The following is a 26799-nucleotide window of genomic DNA, read 5'->3' on the forward strand; positions in this document are numbered from 1 at the left end:
TGCTTCCTAAAGTGTTTTGGCAAAATTAATGAGGCTGCACCATTGACTCTTCAGATAATAAAAGCTAAAAAATCTAAAGTTCATTTTCATTTTAATCTTAAAGTTAATGAAAGCAAGTTAAGTAGCCTCACTTAGGACAAAAAATCTCCAGCAAAGCTGGGGATAATTATTGTACTCAAATAAAGGGAAAAAATAACCAATAACTTACTTCTTGCCTTACATTATCTAGGCAAAACTTAGTACACGTAGGTATGCATTTCCTTCTTAATCAAATTCTTAAATATTCTTGACAAATTCAAATGGACATTTAACAATGAAACATGGTCAGGTTTTCTTTAATATTTACAATTTAAATGTTAGCAATTTAAATGTCACTGTTTTTGAATTGAGGAAATATCTGAATCTGTCTGGATTTATTTTTGGTAGTTAAAAGTAAATATTTATGAAGTACAGGCTATTCGCCAAGTAGTACACTTGGTACTGTGTGTTAGAAGATAGAATTCAAACAGGATGAGTAAGATAAGTCCCCTGCCTTCAGAAGAACCTCAGAGTACCTTTGAGACCCTGGCACACATGAAAAAGTAACATGAGAGAAGAAAAGGGAGAAGACTGAGATGGAAGTGTGGCTAAATAAATTATCAGTGCCAAGGATGTTCATCTACTCAAAACAGTAATCAGTTCCATGGATTTAAACCCATTGGATTTAAACTACAAATTTTAAAGCAGTTAGATTTTCTAACAGTTTAATATAATACCACTGACAAAAATCTCTTTTTGCTTTTAGTTCCAATTAATAAATACCATTAGAAGTAAAATAATTTTTAATTTGTCTGTTTCAGAACCCCCTCTCTGACTGCTGAGGTGGTAAAAAAAAAATACTGTATATTCAAAACCTTGATATTAATAATAGCACAACTTTTAACAAGTGAATTTACTCTTTTGTGAGTCAATTAACAATACCTTTTAGCATAGGCTGCCCAATATAGTAGTCTTTTATTTTATTAAGGTATTATTGATATACACTCTTATGAAAGTTTCACATGAAAAAACAATGTGGTTACTACATTCTCCCATGTTATCGTGTCCCCCCCATACCTCATTACAGTCACTGCAAATCATTGTAGTAAGATGCCACAGAGTCACTGTTTGCCTTCTCTTGTGCTACACTGTCTTCCACATGACCTCTGCCACATAATGTGAGCCAATCATAATACCCCAGAATCCCCTTCTTGCTCCCTCCCCACCCACCCTCTCCCACCCCTCCCCTTTAGTAACCCCTAATCCCTTCTTGGAGTCTGTGAGTCTGCTGCTGTTTTGTTCCTTCAGTTTTGCTTCATTATTATACTCCACAAATGAGGGAAATCATTTGGTACCTGTTTTTCTCCACCTGCCTTATTTCACTGAGCATGATAGCCTCCAACTCCATCCATGTTGATGCAAATTATAGGATTTATTTCTTATGGCTGAATGATATTCCATTGTGTATATGTACCACATCTTCTTTATCCATTCATCTAATGATGGACACTTAGGTTGCTTCCATATCTTAGCTATTGTAAATAGTGCTGAAATAAACATAGAAGTGCATATGTCTTTTTGAATCTGAGAAATTATATTCTTTGGGTAAATTCCTAGGAGTGGAATTCCCAGGTCAAATGGTATTTATATTTATAGTTTTTTAAGGAACCTCCATACTGCTTTCGACAATGGTTGAACTAGCTTACCTTCCCACCAGCAATGTAGGAGGGTTCCCCTTTCTCCATGTCCTCGCCAGAATTTCTTGCTCTTACTCTTTTCAATGCTGGCCATCCTAACTGGTATAAGGTGATATCTCATTGTGATTTTTATTTGCATTTCCCTGATAATTAATGATGTGGAGCATCTTTTTATGTGCCTGTTGGCTATCTGAATTTCTTCTTTGGAGAATTATCTGTTCATATCCTCCATCCATTCTTTAGTCAGGTTATTTGCTTTTTGGTTGTTGAGGCCTGTTAGTTCTTTATATATTTTGGACATTAACCCCTTGCCAGATACATCATTTACAAATATATTCTCCCATTTGTAGGGTGCCTTTTTGTTCTGCTGATGGTGTCCTTTGCTATACAGAAGCTTTTTGGTTTGATATAGTCCCATGTGTTAATTTTTGCTTTTGTTTCCCTTGCTAGAGGAGATACGTTCAGAAAAAAGTTGCTCATGTTTATATTCAGGAGATTTTTGCCTATGCTATCTTCTAAGAGTTTCATGGTTTCATGACTTACATTCAGGTCTTCGATCCATTTCAAGTTTACTTTTGTGTATGGGGTTAGACAGTGATCCAGTTTCATTCTCTTGCATGTAGCTGTCCAGTTTTGCTAACACCAGATGTTGAAGAGGCTGTCATTTCCCCATTGTATGTCCATGGCTCCTTTATTGTATATTAATTGACCATATATACTTGGGTTTAGGTCTGGGCTCTCTAGTCTGTTCCATTGGTCTTTGGGTCTCTTCTTGTGCCAGTACCAAATTGTCTTGATTACTGTGGCTTTGTAGTAGAGCTTCAAATTGGGGAGCGTAATTCCCCCAGCTTTATTCTTTCTTCTCAGGATTGCTTTGGCTATTCAGGGTCTTCTTACATGGTTCCATATGAATTTTAGAACTATTTGCTCTAGTTTGTTGAAGAATGCTGTTGATATTTTGATACAGATTGCATTGAATCTGTAGATTGTTTTAGGCAGGATGGCCATTTTGATAATATTAATTCTTCCTATCCATGAGTACAGGATGTGTTTCCATTTATTGGTATCTTCTTTAATTTCTCTCATGAAGGTCCTGTAGTTTTCAGTGTATAGGTCCTTCAGTTCCTTCATTAGGTTTATCCTAGGTATTTTATTCTTTTTGATGCAACTGTGAATGGAATTGTTTTCCTGATTTCTTTTTCTGCTGGTTCATCATTAGTGTATAGGAATGCAACAGATTTCTATGTATTAATTTTGTATCCTGCAACTTTGCTGAATTCAGATATTAGATCTACTAGTTTTGGAATGGATTGTTTAGGGGTTTTATGTACAATATCATGTTATCTGCAAACAGTGACAGTTTAACTTCTTCTTTATCAATCTGGATGCCTTTTGTTTCTTTGTGTTGTCTGATTGCCATGGTGAGGACCTCTAGAACTATGTTAAATAAAAGTGGAGAGAGTGGGCAACCTTGTCTTGTTCCTGATCTTAAAGGAAAGGCTTTCAGCTTCTTGCTGTTAAGTATGATGTTGGCTGTGGGTTTGTCATATATGGCCTTTATTATGTTGAGGTACTTGCCCTCTATACCCCTTTTGTTGAGACTTTTTATCATGAATGGATGTTGAATTTTGTCAGATGCTTTCTTAGCATCTGTTGAGATGATCATATGATTTTTGTCCTTTTTATTGATGTGGTAGATGATGTTGATGGATTTTCTAATATCGTACCATCCGTTTATCCCTGGAATAAATCCTACTTGATCATGATGGATAATCTTTTTGATGGTTTTTAATTGAGTTTGCTAATATTTTGTTGAGTATTTTTGCTTCTATATTCATCAGAGATATTGGTCTGTAATTTTCTTTTTTTGTGGTGTCTTTGCCTGGTTTTGGTATCAGGGTGATACTGGCCTCATAGAATGAGTTTCAAAGCATTCCCTCCTCTTCTACTTTTTGGAAAACTTTAAGGAGGGATGGGTATTAGGTGTTCACTAAATGTTTGATAAAATTCATCAGTGAGGCCATCTGGTCCAGGAGTTTTGATCTTAGGTAGTGTTTTGATTACCATTTCAATTTCGTTGCTACTAATTGGTCTGTTCCAATTTTCTGTTTCTTCCTGGGTCAGCCTTGGAAGGTTGTATTTTTCTAGAAAGTTGTCCATTTCTTTTAGGTTATCCAATTTGTTAGCGTATGATTTTCCATACTATTCTCTAATAGTTCTTTGTATTTCTGTGGTGTCTGTAGTGATTTTTTCTTTCTCATTTCTGGTTCTGTTTATGTGTGTAGACTCTTTTTTTCTTGATAAGTCTGGCTTGAGGGTTATCTATTTTGTTTATGTTCTCAAAGAACCAGCTCTTATTTTCCTTGATTCTTTCTATTGTTTTATTGTTCTCGACTTTATTTATTTCTCCTCTAATCTTTATTATGTCCCCCCTTCCACTGACTTTGGGCCTCATTTGTTCTTTTTCTAGTTTTGTTAATTGTGAGTTTAGACTGTTCATATGGGATTGTTATTCTTTCCTGAGTAGGCCTGTATTGCAATATACTTCCCTCTTAGCATGGCCTTCACTGCGTCCCACAGATTTTGCGGTGTTGAATTGTTGTCATTTGTCTCCACATATTGCTTAATCTCTGTTTTTATTTGGTCAGTGATCCATTGTTTATTTAGGAGCATGTTGTGAAGCCTCCATTTGTTTGTGGGCTTTTTCATTTTATTTGCGTAATTTATTTCTAGTTTCATAACTTTGTGGTCTGAGAAACTGGTTGGTACAATTTCAATCTTTCTGAATTTACTGAGGCTCTTTTTGTGGCCTACTATATGATCAGTTTTTGAAAACATTCCATGTGCACTTGAGAAGAATGTGTATCCTGCTGCTTTTGGGTGAAGAGTTCTGTCGATGGACATTAGGTCCATCTGTTCTAATGTGTTATTCAATGCCTCTGTCTCCTTATTTTCTGTCTGGTTGATCTGTTCTTTTGGAGTGAGTGGTGTATTGATATCTCCTAGAATGAATGCTTTGCATTCTATTTCCCCATAATTCTGTTCATATTTGTTTCACATATGTAGGTGCTCCTGTGTTTGGTGCATAGATATTTATAATGGTTATATCCTCTTGTTGGATTGACCCTCTTTATCATTATGTAATGTCCTTTGTCTCTTGTTAACTTTCTTTGTTTTAAAGTCTATTTTGACTGATACAAATACTGCAGTACTTCCTTTTTTCTCCCTTTTAGTTTCATGAAATATCTTTCTCCATCCCTTCACTTTTGGTCTGTGTATGTCTTTGGTTTTGAAGTGAGTCTCTTGTAGGCAGCATTTAGGTGGATTTTGTTTTTTTATCCATTCAGTGACTTTATGTCTTCTGATTGGTGCATTCAGACCAATTACATTTAGGGTGATTATCAACAGGTATGTACTTATTGCCATTGCAGGCTTTAGAGTCATGGTTACCAAAGGTTTAAGGTTAACTTCCTTACTATCTAAGAATCTAACTTAACTCACTTAGTATGCTATTACAAATACAATCTAAAGGTTCTCTTTTTTTTCCTCTGTTTTTCCCCCTCCATTCTTTATATATTAGGTATCATATTCTGTACTCTTTGTCTATCCCTTTTTCTTATCTGGTGACAGCTATTTAACCTTAGGAACACTTCCATCTATAGTAGTCCCTTCAAAATACACTGTAGAAATGGTTTGTGGGTGGTAAATTCTCTCAGCTTTTGCTTATCTGGAAATTATTTAATCCCTCCTTCAAATTTAAATGATAATCTTGCCAGATTGAGAATTCTTGGTTCAAGGTCCTTCTGTTTCATTGCATTAAATATATCATGCTGCTCCCCTCTGGCCTGTAAGGTTTCTGCTAAGAAGTCTGATAACCTGATGGGTTTTCCTTTGTATGTGATCTTAGTTCTCTCTCTGGCTGGTTTTAATAATCTGTCCTTATCCTTGATATTTGCCATTTTAATTATTATATGTCTTGGTGTTGTCCTCCTTGGGTCCCTTGTATTGGGAGATCTGTGCACTCCATGGTGAGAGACTATCTCCTTCCCTAGATTGGGGAAGTTTTCAGCAATTACTTCCTCAAAGACACTTTATATCCCCTTATCTCTCTCTTCTTCTGGTTCCCCTATAATATGAATATCGTCCTGTTTGGATTTGTCACATAGTTCTCTCAGTATTCTTTCATTCCTAGAGATCCTTTTTTCTCTCTGTGCCTCAGCTTCTTTGTATTCCTCTTCCCTAATTTCTATTTCATTTATCATCTCCTCCACTGTATCTAATCTGCTTTTAGTACCCTTCACTGTGTCCCTCAACAGTTGGATCTCTGTTCAAAATTCATTCCTGAGTACTTGAATATTTTTCTGTACCTCCAGGAGCATGTTTATGATTTTTATTTTGAAATCTCTTGCAGGAAGATTCATTAATTCAGTCTCACTCGATTCTTTTTCTGGTGTTGAGATTTCACTTTGACTCAGGTTCCTTTGACGTTTCATATTTGTATGTGGCATCCTCTAGTGCCCAAAATCTCTACTCTCTGGAGCTGCTCAGCCTCTGGAGTAATGTCGGGGGTCGCATGGTGTTGGTACCTGTGGGGAGGAAAGGGCTGTTTCCTGCTTCCCAGCTGCTATGCCTGTCTCCACTGCCATAACCAGTGGGCCGAACACACAGGTGTAAGCCTCTATGCTTTGTGTTTGTAGCTGCTGTTGGAGGGCTTCCCTCTGGCTGGCCTGATGCCAGGGCAGGGGCTACTGGTTTGCAAGCTGTGCAGGCTAGCCGGGAGGAAGGTGCAGCAGGCTGAGTATCATGATGGGAGGCCTTGGAGCTGCATAGCCATTCAGGAGGATGAAGTGCCTGAAGTTCGTTTAAGTTTCCAACCTGCTGGGCAGAGTGCACCCGGACATTTTTGTCTACCTGTCCTTTCTCCTGATTAGTAAGCTCTGTGCAGTTCTTGCCTCTTTAGCAGCCCTCTAGCTTTTAGGAAGTCTCTGACTGCTTATCTTCCTTTGACTCAGAGCAACCAGATGTGGATCCATGTGTTCCACAAGCGGCTGGAATCTGTCTCTCCAAGTATTCCACCTGTCTGAGCTTTCAACCCCAGTAATCACCAGAGCACCATGCAATGTAGGTTTGTGCTCCAAGAGCAAATCTCCAGAGCTAGGTGTTCAATAATCCCAGGCCTCCATTCTCTCCCCGCTCCGTTTATCTTCCTCCCGCCAGTGAGCTGGGGTAGAGAAAGGGCTTGGGTCCCGCTGGATCAAGGCTTTGGTACGTTACTCTGTTCCGTGAGGTCTCTTCTTCTCTCCAGGTTTATGCAGTCTGGTGCAGCCTTCTTTCCTGTTGCCTATTCAGGATTAGTTGTATGAATTATATTTCCATAATATATGTGATTTTCAGAGGTTTCTGTCTCACCTCTCATGCCACCATCTTCAACCCAATACAGTAGTATTTTAAAACAGACCTTAAATGTACATATTTCACATACATGAATACACTTAATCCTTACAAATCCCAAATGTCAGGTCCATTTTATAGATTATGTCTGCCTAATGCTTATAGAGATTAAAAGACTTGATAATAGCTTTATAGCCAAAATTAAAAACTCATTTTTTTCTTTTACTTTGTGACAAATGTCTATTGTATAGGACAGATTGGGACAGAAAATAAAAATTAGAAGTTTTTATCATCAATTTTGCAATTAAATAAGAGGCCTGAAAAATATAAATATAAAATTAGTAGTCTATCATCTAGGAATAAATGGGAAGAATATATTTGAACAAGTGAAGAATAAATGAGAAAATATACAGGCACATTAGAAAATGGCTAATATCAATCATAACATTAGTTGTGTATGTTCAAAAACAGTGATCCTTCTAGAGGATTTCTAGCATTTTTTCTTCAGCCATTTGGTAGAGATAATTGTTCTAATTTGAAAATTATCTTTATTTTTAAGATCCCATTTTTGATCCAGCAAGTGGCCAAGTTCCTTTGCCTCCTGCTAGGAGATTACCAGGTGAACATGTTAAATCCAATAGAACATCACAGGACTATGATCAGCTTCCTTCATCTTCAGGTGAGTCGGCTAATAATAGTAATAATACCACCTTAGGCCTGAGTAGGGCTTTTGGCTTTTAGGAGCACCTCTTTATTCATTATATAATTTGATGAGCAGTGCCAGCCTAAGATAGTATTTTTATCACCTTTGCATTTTGCCTATGAAGCTTGGGTTATGGGCAGAGTGCCTACAAAACTGCCTCATGGAAAGGAAAAAACATCAGGCCTAACTATTTTTACCCATTAGTCTGTAAAGCACAGTCTTCTGATTCAAAATCTGTTCATTCACTAACTTTGTTATGCCTTATCAGATATGACTAATGAGAGAAATCTCTTTGTACATTAAAATGCTGCATTTCCTTATTTCTCCATTAAAGGAAAAAACAACTCTTTAGAATTAATATTAGCATCAAGCTATTAATTTTCATAGCTTATTTAGGGTTACCATGCAGTGTTCCACTGCCAGCCATTAAGTAGAAGGATGTTACCATTTTAAATACAAGTCATACTAAGGACCATTAATTATGACATGGCAGTGCTTGCTTTTTCCAGAGGCCAGCCTTCCCTGCCACCATATCTATATCTCCCAGAGCTCCCTCTACCTTATACACTTTGTGTCCCTTCTTGTGCTTTATCTTTCTTCAGAGCACCTGTCCCTGCCTGATATTTCATTCATTTGCTTGGTTGTTATTGATCTATCTCCTCTGCTAGTGTATTAATGCTTTGAAGATAGGAGCATTATTTGACTCACTGCTACATCCCCATGTGTCCAAAGACTGCCTAGGATATGTTTGTTGGATGAGTGGATAGATTGAAGGAAGGAAGAGTAGCTGATGTCTGTGTTATGTCCAACACACACATTTTTCTGAGCAGATTTTTTTGTCTCATAATTTGAAAAGTTAGAAGTTTTTCCTATGTGGATTTTTATCCTATTTTGAGATTTTTGGGGTTTTTTTGTAAAGCTCAAACCTCAGTTCACAGATTTGTTAATACTGACAATTAATGAGCAACTTTGAGAATTAATCAACATTATGTACTTGATGACATGTTTGGGAGATGTAGAAATCCCTCTATAGTTTTCATAAGTTTTAACACTTGAATATAACTCAGGACAGCATAGAAAATGGTATTAACTTTTGCAAATTTTGGTCCATGCTCTTTTACCCATTTTCTTCTAGTCATTCCAAGATTTCAGATACATCCATGGGTATCCATTTGACACACTGTATTTCTAGTCAAAGGTTATATTTCCAGAGTGATGAAAAAAAAATGTGAAAACAAGATGAAGAAAAGACAGTATGTATCAGCCTCCCTCTGTGTAAGAAAAGGAAGCAATTCCCTTAAGAAAATAATGTTAAAATACAACTTTATGAAGACTGTCATTACTGATTCAAAATAACATATTCAGGACAACCAAGTCTGGATTAAAAGAAATTTATTTAAGCTATGGGAAGAGTTGTGGCCAAAATGCTTTATTTTTACAGCTACTTTATTGTTTGCTCCATATTCTGTGGGTGTTATAGAGCCTAGAGGAACATCATTCACATATATGGTTTCAGGTGATAGGAATTCCAGTTGGCATTACACTAGAAATTTCAAGGAAGAACTTTGACTCACAAACCTTGTTGAAACAGCCCCAAATAGGCCTTTACCTGAAACCTGCACTTGCTTTTGACTGAGTGATAAATTAGTCCCAGTTATTACTGAGTGCCTCAGTTAGCTGTAATATCAGCTATTTCAACCAGCTCCCTGAATTGTCTTTACAAACAGAGGGACACCACAGAAAATAAAATGTTCTTTCCAACAAGATATTTGCTTACATTCAGCTCACAGGGCTACCAGGCTGTCTACTAGTTTATGTCACACCAACGGAGGGACCGAGTGTGCCTTCTGGATTAGGTCTTCCCATCAAGAACTTGAGCCTGGATGCTGTGTGCCTTTAGGATCCTAATAGGCCTTATTTAGATGATTGTTGAGGATTCTAGGATAATTACTGTACCTTATAAATTCAATTTCTCTTCTCTCTTATGGTGATCTAAATAACTGATTATGACTATATATAAGCTTTCTGGAAAGGATTATTTCTACAGAATTGGAAAATATGATTTCATTGATTTAAATGTATTTTTCTTATCCTCTTATCTAAAAAGGATGTGTGCATGTGTATGTATATCTAACAAAGGGGCTTCCAAATGTTTTATTCCCCCCAAAAAAAACTGATATATCAATTGTTATCTCTAAAACATTAAGAAAATTATAATGATATGACAATCAGAAACAAGTGCTTTTTATCAACCTAGGTTAAACTCATATATACCTATATATGGGGCAAACATTTTTTGCTAACAATCTGCTTATTTCATCACATGAGTATTTTATTCACATGGAGTTCATGTCTGTCCTAGCTAGTGAGTTTTCACAGATTTTCCAGGTGGCTTTTCCCTTGTTGTAAGATGACATAGTATACTAGTTTGAATATCATTCCTTCAAAACTCAGAGATCCAATTTACAGTAGAATAACAATATCATAATGATGTATTCTTGCTTGTGCTGATGAAGTGCAGCATTATTTGTTGAGAATATTTTTCATATTCTTAGTATCTAGAGGGCATGTAAGGTAACACTTGAAAATACTGCAACAATTTCAGCACATAACTTGTGTTAAATGTGTTCATAACTAGTAAAAGATCTCATTGCCAAATACACTGACGAAACAAAGGAGGTCTCATTGCAAAAGGAATTAATTCCAATACTACTTTTACTTTACATACCTAATACATAATTCTTTTGTAGCCATTTTCTGGATGTATTTAAAAATAACCATTATAGCCTTAACTATTATAATTATATACTACAGTATGTGAAGATTTTTGCATTTGCAATTAGTGTGAAAACTATAAATGGCATATACTATCATAGCAGCAGTTGAAGTTTATGGCATAAAATGTTCCAGAATTGATTGATCCGACTTAGAATAACAAAGTCAAAATGATAATGTGTTTGAGACTTCTTTAATGCCTTGGTTAATTTTATATTTTTTCTTTGAATATAGTTAAGAAAATCAGTAACCTGAGTCATGATGTCCATCCCAAGTATTGTCACTAAATTGTTAAAACAACTTTAGAGATTATATAGAGATAATGTAATAGTTAACATATAATTATGTTTGCATAGTAATACTTATACACAAATATATTTTATATCATATTAATATTTATGAATTAAATTTACTATATAACAGAAATAATTTTATTCCTGACAACCAATTTAAAATAGGTATGATGAGTGTCAATTTATAGAAGAAAGATATCAAAGTTTAGTAATTTAACCAAGGTCTCAAAGCTAGTATCAGTGTGATAGGATTTGAATCAGTTCTTTTATCTGTGAGCTATGCACACATTTACCTGTTTTTATTACTGGTGGGATAATAACATAAAGTTTGCTAACAAAGTTTTAAAAAGTCACACATACATAAAACAATGATTACTAAACTGATGTTGGAGATGCCCAAAAATAAAATTAAGTAAAGACAGAAACAGGATAGTAGTGATGACAAAGCAATGGAAAAAAGGGTGTTAAAAATTGTAAACTTGTACTAGAGATTTCAAAACCTGGATTCTGACCGTTTTTCCTATAACCTTAGAAAGCCACTCACCATATGCTTTCTACACTTTTTATTGAAAAATAAATCTCTGTTTCTCCATCATAGATCCTAGAGTTGCTCAGACCTAAAAACTGGCAGATGGTATCTGAGGCTTTTTTTTTTTTTTGCATAATTATGAAACTAGTACATGCACAGTGGAGAATAATAAAAAAGAATCCAAAAAAAAGAAAAGATGAAATTGCCTATAACCCTATCACCAATAAGGAACATTATTGCTGTTTTGGAGTATCTCCTTCTAATGTTTTGTCTGTGTACATGTTCACAACAATTAGATAATACTCAATATGTCAATTATATCTCAATTCCATTTAACATAGTATCATAAATAGCTTACCACATCATTAAACTTTTTAAATGCCATTTTAAGTTATCATATGGTAATCCATCTTTTTTAAGTGCTGTCAAACACTAATATTTTAAAAGGGTAACAACCCCTAATTTTATATGCAAGAAAACTAACATAATAAGTGCCTTTGCTTTTGTCTAGAAATATAGAAACTTGGTGGTGTTATTATTAAATAAGACGTAATATAACAAACAGAAAATAATAGAAAAGTATATTCATCAATATGATATTTGCTTATTATACACTTCTTTCAAAATATGAACTAAGAAAAAAAGTACCAAAATTTAGTTATTGAAGGAAGTAATAAGGATCCATTGTGGTAAAATAGTTGGTAGCCACTGAAGTGGAAGTATCACCAACTCCTGTATATACGGATGTAAGAGCAGTGTCTCACCTTTTTAAATCATAATCTGCTGAAAAGCCCTATTAGAGCATTTTTCCCCTAATCACCTGCAAGAATGAAAGTTTAATATCACCAACATATCTTTATATACTGTGGCTCTTTGGAGGGCCACAAACCCTTTTTAGAATGTAAGATATTTTTTTTGTGCCTCAAGGACCATTTTTGCCATCTTAGGGATGATACTGCCCCCACTTAGAGTAATCATGCAGGGTATTAGACTAACTATGTTTTCATCAGGTTAATTCCCCTGCTATCTAGAACTTTTCTCTATGTCTGTGTTTTATATGCTCCAAAAAATGAAAACTGAATCAAGATTTATCCTATATAACAGTGCTTCTCATATTTTTCTCCCGACCAAAGAGTTAACTGAACAGCACAGGGACTAAGTGGACACTTAGTTAAGTGTTCACTTTAACTAAAAGTGGACAATCACATGATGAAATCTGCTTAAAAATCTTTTATCTCAGAAATTTATGCAAATTTTGCATTTTACTCCTTAATATTATCAGTATTAACTTCCTCACATCCTCAAGTAAAACTGGTGCACCAGGAAGATATACTACTTATATTGTATGGCTGTACATATTCTTCCACTTATTTCTATACTGTAGCCATTGCTCACTGGAGTTGAAAAATTGCATGAGCATGGACCAGCAGCACTAGAACAAACACATGCTTTGCAGGCTGTGATTTATTTAGGTGCAGAAATTGCCATGGAGCTGGTAAAATTCAGAGTCATTCCAATTTACTCCAATCACAATATAACTTAGGGGGCTATGATAGAGTTTATCTTCTGTTTAATTGCTACCTTCCATTGCCTACACATTCTAAAGTGAATAAGGACCTGGTGTCTACTACTTTTAGAGATAGTAAAAAAGACTATCTGGGGAAAGGAGAGCCTGGCTGTGAGGTCTGGGAAGAGATTTATAAAAAGAGGAATTGGTTTTCAATGTTTGCTCTAATAATCAGCATGAAAATGATATGTTTTGTCCTTTTTTTAGCAGCTTCCATTATTAGTTCAGGTTGTAACAGATCTTGTTTGTTAATATCTTGCTTAAAAGCTTTCCATAGAACTAGGCACTCACAACAAATTCCATGATTTTCCTCTTCCACACTTCTCTGGCATTCCTTTTGATTTACAGTAATTGCTATTCTATAGCATTTGAGTGTAGTAGTTATTACAGATGTGAATTCTTTGCCCTTTCTTAATAATGGTCTCCTTAGCATATATACTGAAAATTACATTAATTAATTTGCATACTACCTGACTGAGAAGTATTAAATAATACCTCTAAAAATGTTAATACAAAAGTAGACTTGGAAAGTGAGAATTGTAAAAGTAAATTGCTTAGCTCAAGGTTACTCAAATCTTAGTAGCCAAACTGAGATGTATCTGACCTCTCAAGTCCTTGTGTGGTGTTTCTCATCCATATCTAGAAAAGTGTTAGTTGTAGTTGTCAGTTGCCCGGTACAGACCAATTAAAACAAACTAAAAATCAAGATACTCTAAGCTGAATAAATATTTGGCAATAAGTAGAAATTTATATGTAACAGGTGGCAAAAAGTTGCAACATAGATTCCATTCTGCTTCCATTTATAGGCTCTCATACATGATACAGTTCAAGTTCTGAGCATTTGTAAGATTCTGAAGAAGTGTCAGCACTGTTTTGGGGAAACAGTTTTGAGTTAGAGCAGTGAGGACTAGGATTAAATAAATTGGGATATATGAGTTTTGAATTTAAAGGGAAAATCTACCTATTAGAAAAATCTTTGCTTTAAGAAGTTTTTTTTTTCTTTTTTAATGAAAATGTCTTTAGAATCTGTGATGGTTCCTTCTAGAGGTTGTTTGAATCATTTTCTCTAGTTGAAATTTCAAATATATTTTGTGTTTAAAAAAAAATAACTAGTTCTAGGATCAGAAATACCTCCAGTACCCTAACTAGAGTTTTAATTGTTATGTCTGTGTGTATATATATATATATGTTTTTCCTGATAACTTAGGCTTCCTGAATTATGCTTACTAATTTTAACAAGCAAAGAATAGCTTTCTCTGAAATAAAATAAGTCATCTGCAAATTCCATTGCATTTGGACAGCAGCCTCACAGTGGATAGGTTTCTTGTGTTTATTTTATTTTTTCCTGATGATAGGTGCCATCTACCAAGATCAGAGGTATACATAAATTTATTAAATCTAAAATATCTGAATTTTAAACCAACCTTCATTGCCAATTACAGTAATAGAGTGTCTCTGGCTGCCACTTCAGTTGCTTATATAGCTGTTCTTGTCAAAGATGCTTGACAGTCATCTGGCCCTCTCAGTATTTTAGAAACAAAATAACAATATTACAAAAACTCTTAGGGAGGATCAAGACCAGGGAGAAGAAGGATCCTGAGCTCACTCCTCCCACAAACACATCAAGTCTACCACTACATACAGAGAAACTCTCTGAAAATGACATGAAGAAAAAGCCATATCAAAAAGGGTTGGGGGACAAGGGTGGACAGAGATGCCATCCGGTAAGGACCAATCCCCTGGAGGAGTGACCCACAAGTGGGGGAATATCACAGGCATCTAGGTCCTTCCTGAGGGGCAAGAGATTCAAGCTCCACACAGGGGACACTCACCGTGGGCACCTGCACTGAGTAGATGACCCCCCCACTCAATAATGTCTAGCTGTGAAAATCAGCAGGGCTTCACTCCAGGAGAGCAAGAGGGCTGTGGGAGACCTAGACTCCCTTATTAAAGGACCCACACACAAATTCATTTGCTTCAAGACCCAGCACAGACACAGTAGTTTGAAAAGTGCCTGGAGCATGTGTGAAGATTTATTGACTAATTTTAGGCTTTGTGCTGGGGGCAGAGATCTGAAGGAACTTTGTCCAGGAACAGAGTCACTAGCAGGTGCCGTTTTTCTTGCCCTCCTTCTTAGCTGGCCCAGTTCTGGCAGGCACCATTTCTAATATTCTACATCCACTTTGCTAGCACTGTTTGTCCTACCCCAATGTTCCTCTGTGACTCTGTCACATCCACCCGAGGAGTACCCTCCAAAATAGCTCCCACCCCATTACACACAGTAGGCTGCCTCAGCCAGGACCAGAGCCCCTTCAAAGTGGCTCCTGCCCTGGGGGGAGGGGAGCTAGCCCCACCCACCAGCACACCCACTGCAGTCACAGCCCAACTACCACAAGGGGGTGCATTTAGCCCACACAGGAGACACCCTGGGGCACCTTGTTCTGGAGACCAGGGTGGGTGCACTTCCAGGCCCCACGGGACAATTCTACGTAAGGCCACTCCTTCAAAGTCAGGATACATAGCTGATCTACCAACATACATACAAATAAATACAGTGTATCAGGCAAAACGAGACAGGAATATATTCCAAATGAAAGAATAAGACAAAACCTAAGAAAAAGAACTAAATGAAAGAGAGGTGAGCAGTCTGTCTGAAAAAGAGTTTGAAGTCATGGTCATAAAGAGGCTCACCAAACATGGAAGAAGAACAGAACTGAAAAATACAATAACTGAAATGAAAAATACACTTGAGGGAATCAATAGCAGATTAGAGAATACAGAAAAACAGATCAGATATCTGGAAAATGGTACTGTAAGTCATCAAAGCTGATCATAAAAAAAGAAAATTTTAAGAAGGATAGTTTAAATGACCTCTAGAACATCATTAGGTGTACTAACTCACATTAAAGGGGTCCCTAAAGGAGAAGGGATGGGGAACAGAAAACTTATTTGAAGATATAATAATTGAAAACTCCTTTAACCCGGGAGAGGAAAGAGACATCCAGACCCAGGAGTCACAAAAGACCCCCAAAAAGGTCCATATCAAGAACATAATTAAAATGTCAAAATGTAAAGATAATTAGAGAATCTTAAAAGCAGCAAGAGAAAAGCAACTAGTTATGTACAAGGGAACTGCCATAAGACTACCAGCTGACTTTTTTCAGCAGAAATTTTTAGGCCAGAGGGAGTGACATGATATATATTTAAAATGCTAAAAGGAAAAATTACAACCAACAATACCTGGCAAAATTATTATTCAGAATTGAAGGAGAGAAATAGTTTTTTGCAAACAAAAGTTAAGGAGTTAATCACCACTAAACCAGCCTTACAAGAAATGTTAAAGGGACTTCTTTAAAAGGAAGAGAAAAGGCCATAACCAGAAGAATATTATGAAAGAAGAAAACTTCACTGGTAAAAGCAAATACAGAGTAAAGGTAGTAGATCAACCACTTATATAGTTAGTGTGAATGTTAAAAGACAAAAGTAACAAAATCAACTGTATTTATGGTAATTAAGGGATGCACAAAATTAAAAAATGTAAAATATGACATCCAAATATAAAATTTGGGGTGGAGGAAGTAAAAATGTAGTGCTTTTACAATGCCCTAACTTAGGTGACCCTGAACTTAAAATGAATTGCTTTATACACAGAGTGCTATATATGACTCTTATAGTAACCACAAACCAAAAACCTATAATAGATAAAATGAACAAAAAATAAAGATAAAGGAATCCAAGCATAACACCAAAGAGGTCAAATCACAAGGGAAGGGAGCAAGAGAACTATAAAAACAACCAGAAAACAATGAAAAAAATGGCAGTAAGTAATACTTATCAATATTTACTTTAAATGTAAATGGACTAAATGCTGCAACCAAAAGACAGGATGACTGAATGGATATTTTTTTAAAAAGATACATCTATCTGCTGCCTACAAGAAACTCACTTCCAACCTAAGTTACATATAGACTGAAAGTTAAAGGATAGAAAAAGATATTACATGGTAATGGAAATGAAAATCTAGGATAGCAATGCTTATATCAGACAAAATAGACTTTGAAAGATTATAACAAGAGACAAGGGCATTATATAATGATAAAGGAATCAGTCCATCAAGAGGATACAGCAAATGTAAACATGTACTCAACACAGGAGTACCTGAATATATAAAGCAAATATTTACAGACATAAAGGAACAAATTGACAGTAATACAGTAATAGTATGGGACTTTAACACTCCACTTTCATCAATGGGTAGATCATCCAGACATATAATTAACAAGGAAACACTGACCTCTTATGACACATTAAGCCAGATGGACTCAATAGATATATATAAAACATCCTATCCAAAAAGATCAAAATACATATTATTTTCAAGTGCACATGGAATATTCTTCAGTATAGATGACATTAGGCCACAAAACAAATCTCAGTAAATTTAAGAAAATTGAAGTCACAGCATCTTTCTGACCACCGTAGTATGAACCTCAAAGTCAATTACAAGAAAAAAAAAACTGAAATAAATAAAAAACATATAAGCTAAAAAACATAATATCAAGCCACCAATAATTCAACAAAAAAATCAAAGATGAAATAAAAAAAAATAACGAGACAAATGAAGATGGGAGCACAGTGTTCCAAAATCTTTTGGACACAGCCAAAATAGTTCTAAGAGGAAAGTTTGTAGCAATACAGGCTTACCTCAAGAAACCAGAAAAATCTCAAACAATTTAGCCTTACTTGTAAAGGAACATAGAAAAAAGAAGAAGGAAAGAAAGAATAAAAATCAGTGAAAAATAAATGAAATAGAGATTTTAAAAAATAGAAGCATCAATTAAACTAAGAGCTGATTCTTTGAAAAGGTAAACTAATTTGATAAACTTTTAGCCACACTTGTAAATAAAAAAACAGAGGGCCCAAATAAATAAAATCAGAAATGAGAGAGAAGTTACAACTAACAGAAATATAAAAATACAGCCACAAAAAAGTTAAAACCATAGAAATACAAAAGATACAAGAGTACTATGCACAATAATATGCCAACACATTGGGTAACCTAGAGGAAATGGATAAATTCCTAGAAGCATACAATCTTCCAAGACTGAGCCAGGGAGAAAAAGAAAATCAAAACAGATAGATTAGTAATAAGGATATTGAATCAGTAATTTAAAAAAAAGAAATCCCAACAAACAAAAGTCCAGCACCAGACGGCTTCACAGGTGAACACTACCCAACATTTAAAGAAGAGTTAATACCTATCCTTATCAAACTATTCTCAAACTCAAAATATTTGAAGAAGGAACACTTCCAAATTCATTCTACAAGGCCGACATTACCCTAATACAAAAAATAAGTAAATAAAGACACTACCAAAAGTAATTACAGACTGGTAAATAAATACAACAATCCCCAAATATTAGCAAGCAAAATTCAATAGTACATTAAAAGGATCATACACTATGATCATGTAAGATTCATTCCAAGGATGCAAGGATGTCATTATCCACAAATTTAATCAACATGATACACATTACCAAAATTACCAGAATAAAAACCATATGATCATCTCAATAGATGCAGAAAAAGCATTTGACCAAATTTAACATCCATTATAATAAAAACTTTCAACAAAGTGGTACAGAGAGAACATACTCAACATAATAAAGACCACATATGATAAAGCCATAGCTAATATCATACTCAATGGTAAAAAGCTGAGATTTTCCCCTAATATCAGGAAAAAAACAGATGGCCACTCTCACCATTCATTCAACATACTACTAGAAGTCCTAGCCACAGCAAGTAGTCAGGAAATGAAAGCATCCAAATTGATAAGGAAGAAAAATCGTCAGTATCTGCAGATGACATGATACTATATGTAGAAAACTCTAAAAACTCCACCAAAACACAAGTAGAACTAATAAATATATTCAGTAAAGTTGCAGGATACAAAATTTAAATACAGAAATCTGTTGCATTTCTATATACTAAAACTATTGGAGAAATTAATAAAATAATCCCATTTACAATTTCATCAAAAAGAATAAAATACCTAGGCATAAATTTAATCAAGGAGATGAAAGACATGTACTCTGAAAACTGTAACACATTAGTGAGAAATTTAGGATGACACAAATAAATAGAAAATATATACTGTGTTCATGGATTGGAAAAATATTATTAAAATGTCCATGCCACCCAAAGCAATCTATAGATTCAGTGCAATCTTTATCAAAATGTATTTTCAGAGAACTAGAATAACCCTAAAATTTATATGTAACCACAAAAGACTCAAAATAGCCAAAGCAATCTTGAGAAAGAAGAACAAAGAAGGAGAATCACAATCCCAGACTTAAAACTAATCTACAAAGCTAGTAATCAAAACAGTGTGGTGCTAGCAAAAAAAAAAAAAAATGCAACAAAAACAAAGAAACAGACACATAGATCAACAAAACAGAATAGAGAGCCCAAAAATAAACCCATGCTTATATGGCCTATTATTCTATAACAAAGGAGGCAAGAATATAAAATGGGGAGAAAACAGTCTCTTCAAAAATTGGTACTGGAAAGATGACAGCAGCATGTAAACAAAAGTAGACCACTACCTTATACCATATATCAAAAATAAACTCAAAATGGATTAAAAACCTAATACAAGATCTGAAACCATAAAACTCCTAAAAGAAAACATAGGCAGTAAGGCCCTGAACATCAGTCTTAGCAAAAATTTTTTTTTGGATCTTTCTCAGACAAGGGCAACAGAAGCAAAAATAAACTGGGACTACATCAAACTAAAAAACTTCTGCACAGCAAAGGAAACTATCAACAAAAATGCCAGATACGGGAGAAGATATTTGCAAATCAAAAATCCACTAAGTGGTTAATACCCTATATATGTATATGTGTGTGTATATATATATATATATTAAGACCTCATAAAACTCAGTACCAAAAAAAAAATCTGATTAAAAAATGGGCAAAGGACCTGAGAGGATATTTTTCCAAAGAAGACATACAGATGGCCAACAGGCACCTGAAATGATGCTCAACATCACTAATCTTAAGGGAAATGCAAATCAAAACCACAGTGAGATACCACCTCACACCTCTCAGGATGGCTAGTATGAAAAAGACAAGGAATCACAAGTACTGGCAAGGATGTAGAGAAAAAGAAACCCTAATGCACTGTTGGTGGGAATGTAAATTGGTGCAGACACTATGGAAAACAGTATGGCAGTGTCTCAAAAAATTGAAAATAGAACTACCATATGACTCAGCAATTCCACCTCTGGAATTTATCCAAAGAAAACCAAACACCAGATATGTGTGCCTTTATGTTCACTGCCCCATTCTTTACAATAAACAAGATATAGAAGTAACTTAAATGTTCATCACTAGAGGAATGGATAAAAAAGATGTGGTATATATAGACCTTGAAATATTTCTCAGCCATAAAAAGTGAAATATTGCCATTTGTGACAACATGGATGGGCCTAGCAAATATAATGTTAAGTGAAGTAAGTCAGAGAAAGGCAAATACCTTATGATTTCACTTACATGTGGAATTAAAAAAACACAAAACAAAATAGAAACAGACTCAGATACAGGAAACAAACTTGGTTAACAGAGGTAGGGAGGAATTAGGGGAGGTGGGTGAAGTAGAATAAGGGGGTTAAAGTTATAAACTTCTAGTTAGAAAATAAATCATGGGAATGTAAAGTACAGTATAGAGAATATAGTCAATAATAGCATAATACCTTTCCATGGTGACAGATTGTGACAGGTAGTCTTATTGTGATGATCATTTTGTAGTGTATGTTAATGTCAAATCACCATGTTATACACCTAAAACTAATTTTTTGTGTCAACTATACTGCAATAAAAATAAAAAAAGAAAAGAAAGAAAACCTCTTAGAAAATTACCAGAATACAAGGTATTTAGACTTAACAAAATTCTTCTTACTGAAAAATTACATCAGATTAGAAAAGAATGCAAATGTATCAATTCTATGGTGATTGATTAAAGTAAAGGAAAACTTAATAGAATTTATAATCTTTTTTGGAAAGATTGGATTCAAAATATAATTTATTGTCCATCTCTACATGATATAATGAAAATTTTTAATAGAAAAATAAACGGAACTTCAAAACAGTAAATAATGCAATTTAGCAGATGATAATAATTCAAGATATTACAGATATAAGAAACAGTACAGACTTCAGCAAGAACCAGAAATTAATGTGTTCTTGTATATAAGCATAAACTTAATAAGCTTTACCTATGACTATAATAGTTTTCAAACTGGAAATTACCCTATGAGAAAGAAAAAATTAAAAATAAGACTATCATAAAATTTGATGTGCAATCAAATATTTTCACCCTGGAGACTTTTCTTTTATGTATATTATATTGGTATTGCTAGAACTATGATTAGGATGATGGTTTATATATGTTACCTTCTCATAGAAAATTGTACTTATAAGAAAAATATGAAATAATGCATCATAAAGTTTTATGATTTACACTTGACTATTATTAAAAATACCAGCTTACACTATCCCCTGAAGCCTTTGGGAAAGCTTGGCAAGGCAGCAGAGACCAGGAGGAACTGGACGGGACGGGTCATAAGGCATTTGGGTTCTAGCCTCACTTTCTCTTTTACTTAACTGTTTATCATTTGCATTTGCCAGTGGTCTAAAAGAAAGATATTTTAATGTCTGCATAGTCTTCAATCAGTAAATGTGTTTCGTGGCATAAATTTAACATTTTTATTTTAATCTGTTTTAAAATCTAGGCTTTTGAAATAACATATCAAATACAAATATATGGGAATCCACGATAAAAAAAAACTCCTACTCAAGTTACTAGCCCATGCTCTGGTGATCTGTATGTGGTGGCAGCCTGTAATTCATTTTCTTTTTCTCTTAATAAAATTACTCTCTATTCATGGGCACCAATTTGTTTGGTTTAACTTTGAGAAACCGTTATCTCAAGGTACTGATCTGGAACCCAATTCTCCATGGCTAATGTGTTTGCTCCCTTTGCTTTTTGTTCAGTCCAGCTACTCACCTGGCCTGACACTGCTTAACTTCCCGAGCTCAGGCGGGATCAGGGTGATGTGGCCACGGACTGTTGGCTTTTCTCAGGCAAACCTGCCCGCACTGGATGCTGAAGAGAGTATGCGAGCAAAGCACCGAGTTTGCTTCTCTTCAGCCTGTCCACTGACAGGACTCTCGGAGCATCTAGTATTTCCCCCCCACCCTAGCATCAGTAAGCCATCACTTCACAGCAGTAATAAATTGAAAAATCAGAGAGCTGGAGACTTTTCCAAGCGTGTTTCTCAGAGCAGTTCTGCTGTGACATGGGTGGGATGGGGGATCTGGTGGAGACAGTCTGCTGGGTCCACCTACAAGCTTGTAACAGGGTTTCTCCAGTAGAAACTTACCAAGAAAGTTCCTCCACCATAGTAGGGAAGGATGAGCTGTACTGCCAAAAGGAAAAAGCCTTTCTTTTCCAGACAATTGTTTTATTTTTTCTTCTTTCTGTGTCTTTTTTATTTCATGTGATTTCAAGAATACTGTGTGGAATTGGGAATAAATTTGTGTCAATTTCTCAGTTGAATTTCCAGTTCTACTTCAGTTTCTTACGTTCAAAATGGAGACAATATAACTTACACACAATAGTATATAAAAATGAAGGAAAAAGTTTATTTTTAGAGATAATGAAAACTAGTGTTATCATATAAAATGAGATCATACTACTGTTACAATGTCTTTATTTTATCTTATTTAATCACATCTCTCCTTAAAAACTACACAGATGGTTCACAAGCACCAGCCAGACCTCCTAAACCGCGACCCCGCAGGACTGCACCAGAAGTTCACCACAGAAAACCCCACGGGCCCGAGGCAGCATTGGAAGATGTCGATGCAAAAATCGCAAAACTCATGGGAGAGGGTTATGCCTTTGAAGAAGTGAAGAGAGCCTTAGAGATAGCCCAGAATAATGTCGAAGTGGCTCGTAGCATCCTTCGAGAATTTGCCTTCCCCCCTCCAGTCTCCCCACGTCTAAATCTATAGCAACCAGGACTGTAAACACCAAAATGTAAAGCATTCCATGAATATTCCAGGAGTGTGGAAAGGAGAGAAGTGAGATGGAATTCTGGTGAGGGGGTGTCTCCTCTTCACGTGGCATCTTGAGAAGAGAGAGGCTTGGAAGCACTGCTCCTCAGAAGACTTGCTCAGGATGTCAGCGGGTGCGGCTTCCTTATTTTTGCTAGCCATACTTTTAAATCAGGGTTGAACTGACAAAAATAATTTAAAGACGTTTACTTCCCTTGAACTTTGAATCTGTGAAATGCTTTTCCTTGTTTACAAGTTGGCAGAACTGCAGTTTGTTTCTGTTTTGGGTTTTTGGTTTTGTTTTTTTTAATACCTGTACTGTGTTCTTGATGGACCCTTTGTGGAGTGGTCAGGTCTGCTGTACCATTTCCCTTCAGCTCCCTTGCTGTGCACATCAGCAGCTGCATCACATACTCATTTTGATCTCTCCCATCATGCCCACCCCCCCACTCCCACTGAGGTCCGATACCATTTCTCCCATTTACAAGATGCTTTAAAGGTTCTGATTTTCAACATATCAAACTAATGCAAAAAAAGTGTGTGGCCTTCACTACTGAGTCTTTTCATTAGATACCATCGCTGTTGAGAGATGGGAAAAATCTGAATGTATAAAGCATTTTTTTGGTCAATTAACTGTCTTTTATAAGGGGTTTTCATATAATATAGAGGAGTGTCCCTTTTTAGTGTAAGTTTTGTGATCTTTAATTTGCCATGTTTTAGTCCTCGTCATCCCAGGGGTATCACAACTCTGAAAACTTTCTACACTAGAGAACAGCTACTGCAGGTGCAGGGGGAATCCACTTGCCCGTGACAATGCTGTACTGAAGTTATACAAGGAGGCTCCCAATGCTGATGCCTGCATTACTTTGGGGCGTGCTGAATAAGAGGGCCATCTTCCTGAAATGTATTAATAACTGCCAGGCAAAATTATGGTCTTCCCTCCCCAAAAATGGAGAAGAAAGCATTTCCTAATCGAGTCATTTCATGCTGGTACCTAACTGGCTTAGGAACGAGCACATACAGTGGTGGAAACGTTCGATCTTGGATGCACTAAAGTGTTGATGCTACTGTGGCAAAAATGGTTTTTGTTTTTTTTTCCAAAGTTCTTAGTAATTTTCTCTCGGCAATCAAATTAGACTTCATATTTAATTTGTAGATGATCTCATTCATTGCTTCACATTGCTACATCCAGTCAGGTGAAAGAAATTTATGTAGTTTTGCCTTTGTTGCAAAATGGAGGTTGGTTCTTCAGAAACCATGTTACTACTTTTAATACGTCAACAAATATTTATTGAACATTTATGATGAGCTTGGCACTGTTAGCCACTATGTTTTAAAAGCACAAACTATTGCAAGCTGACTCCAATATAATGTTTTGTTATTCTTTATCTGCGCTTTTAATGGTGAAAGTCTCTCTGATGGACAAAGCCTGCAACGTTTCTACCACAGCTTCAAAATTGTCAAGAAATTTGCATTTTTTTTCTATTTTTAAGTCAGTGGAGAAATGAGACAAAATCAGGTCTGTGTAAAATGGCTGAACCCACAGAGGGTTTTCTAAATATGGACTAATTTCAGGTTTGTGCACTTTTCTACCACTTCTCTCTTAACTTCAGCGTGATATAAAAAGATGCATTTGATTGTGAGCCTCTTTGGGATCTGAAAGGACACGACCAAACATCTAACAGGTCCCACAGAAGTCAATGTTGTGCAAGATTTGTGTAGTTGCCAAGTTGACCTGGGGAGGGGAACTAATGCATTACTTTGCAAAGGGACACATGCCCTTACTTGACAGTTTGACTATCATGCTATGAGTACTTGAGGAATCACAGGCTGTGGGTAGTTTGTGCTGGTGTTTTAATTTCTTTAGGTGATTCTGAGCTGATTAATGTCCCTGTAGGAGAATTTCTAATTTACCTTAGATATTCTTCCTGTGAATAGGTATATGAGTGCAGGGTTTTTTAAAAATACTTTTTAAACTTGAATTGGCTAATTCCTCATCACTTTATAAAGTCCATGTTCTGTCCTCATGATTATTCACTTATTTGATCAATTTCTGATTCACATTGGAATAGCACTGCATATTATGGCTTTTTAATGATATTCTGATCATAGATACAGTCTAAAAGCCAAAAGTTGCCACTTCATTGTGATAAAATACTAACATTCTTAATAGATTAGGAAATGAATGTAAAACACAAATTTTAGAAAACATATTTTAGAAAACATTCTCATTTGATTTTCAAATAATGTGTGAAAATTCCCAGTGAGAATTAGAAAAAGAAAAGATTGGTAATGATAAATTTAGACCTGAAATTTTCTTAAAATCTGTTTTGCAAAGAAAATTTACTAGCCTCCACTGAAATCTGTGCATCCAGTACTTAACAGCAACCATTAGTTTTATCATGAAAAAGAATGAAAAACTTACAGAATAGAATGGAATGTGGGAATCTTGTTATCAACGTTGTCATGAAAAACCCCTTGCTACCTATTACCTATGACAGACCAAACTCATTTTTTGAGGAGATAAACCAAAACACTTTTTTTTTATCAAAGTTACTACCCATTAATGGTTGGAAATGCTCCAGACTTTCACTGTGATCTGAAAAGTAAAACATTCTTTCCACTTCTCAAGACTTGGTAATACGATTATTAAGCCAGTACACCATACAATCCATATAATTCAAACAAATCATGACCAACATTAACCTGCTCTCCCTGTCTCCCCCAACATGTTGTGGGGGTATAAGTATGTATCCTCAATGACAGTCCAGTAAATTTAACCTGCATAGTCTTTATTCCTCCCTCGATGTCTATAATATCCTGGCCAGATTTTCTGGACTTGAACCAGAGCAGTAGTTATGTTTACCTTGAACTTTCTTCCACAGACCTTTAGCCCTTCTTGTCCATTTCCCCTTGCACACATTGGAAATAGTCTTAATAACAGAGCCCTAATTCAAGGTCAGAGGGCCCATTTGTTAACTCAGTATTTCACACCTAAGAAGACTTGCAAATATTTCTTCATAATGTGAATTTTTCTTTTTCAGTTCCAGAAGCATTTCCTACAGTTTGGACATTATTTTTCCTCTCAGATTGCAACTTGAAGTTTTAATTTGCACTGAATTATCTAGCCTGGTTACAATTTTATTTTGTTCTCTTAAGATGACGGATTTAGAAGCAAATTACAGTATATTTTCAATAATACAGGTACTGCCTGTTGACCTGGAATTTTAGTGCTTCTAGGAAAAGTTTAAGCAATTGAGTGAAGGTTCTTATGTTTTTTTTCCCAATTACCATTTTATTTTTTTAATGTCTTTTTTAAACTTGTCTGATGTGGCAAAATAGTTATGTGTTCAATTAATTTATATTTTATTCATCCTTTTTCAATTCTGGTTATGTAAACTCAAGTACTTTATCTGTTCTTTTAAGGTATTTTATAAAATGAACGTTAACAAAAAAGCAGAGTTGGTATTTTATTTTTCAAGTGAACACAAACATTTCTTTTGGAGCATTTCTGTGTTGTAATTTTATTTGTGGTAAGCAAAAGACATTTAAGAACTAACTGGATGAAATGGTAGTAGTCATCCCAGATGATTTATTTATTAAAATACTTAAACCACATCATTTAAGGATACACACAAAAGCTACTCCAGTTAACAAAGATGAGAGGTGAGACAGAAGCCTTCTCCCAAAACCACATATAA

General features: G+C 35.3%; 1 protein-coding gene across 6 annotated transcripts in view; it reads left to right on the forward strand.

Annotated features, from left to right (window-relative positions):
• CBLB (Cbl proto-oncogene B) overlaps positions 1–26573 on the forward strand; it is a 207779-nt gene extending 181206 nt beyond the window's left edge. For 3 of the 6 annotated variants that reach the window (XM_036998645.2, XM_036998647.2, XM_036998646.2), the window contains exons 18-19: positions 7666–7785; positions 22797–26572. In XM_036998645.2, coding sequence (XP_036854540.2) covers positions 7666–7785; positions 22797–23056 — 380 coding nt within the window. In that variant the 3' untranslated portion in view covers positions 23057–26572. Of the gene's footprint in view, positions 1–7665; positions 7786–22796 lie in introns of all 6 variants that reach the window. The other 3 variants (XM_036998650.2, XM_073231707.1, XM_073231709.1) reach the window with 1 other exon arrangement.
• The last annotated feature ends 226 nt before the right edge of the window (positions 26574–26799 follow it).

Source organism: Manis javanica, chromosome 3 (genome assembly GCF_040802235.1).
Source record: "Manis javanica isolate MJ-LG chromosome 3, MJ_LKY, whole genome shotgun sequence".
Lineage (NCBI taxonomy): Eukaryota > Metazoa > Chordata > Mammalia > Pholidota > Manidae > Manis > Manis javanica.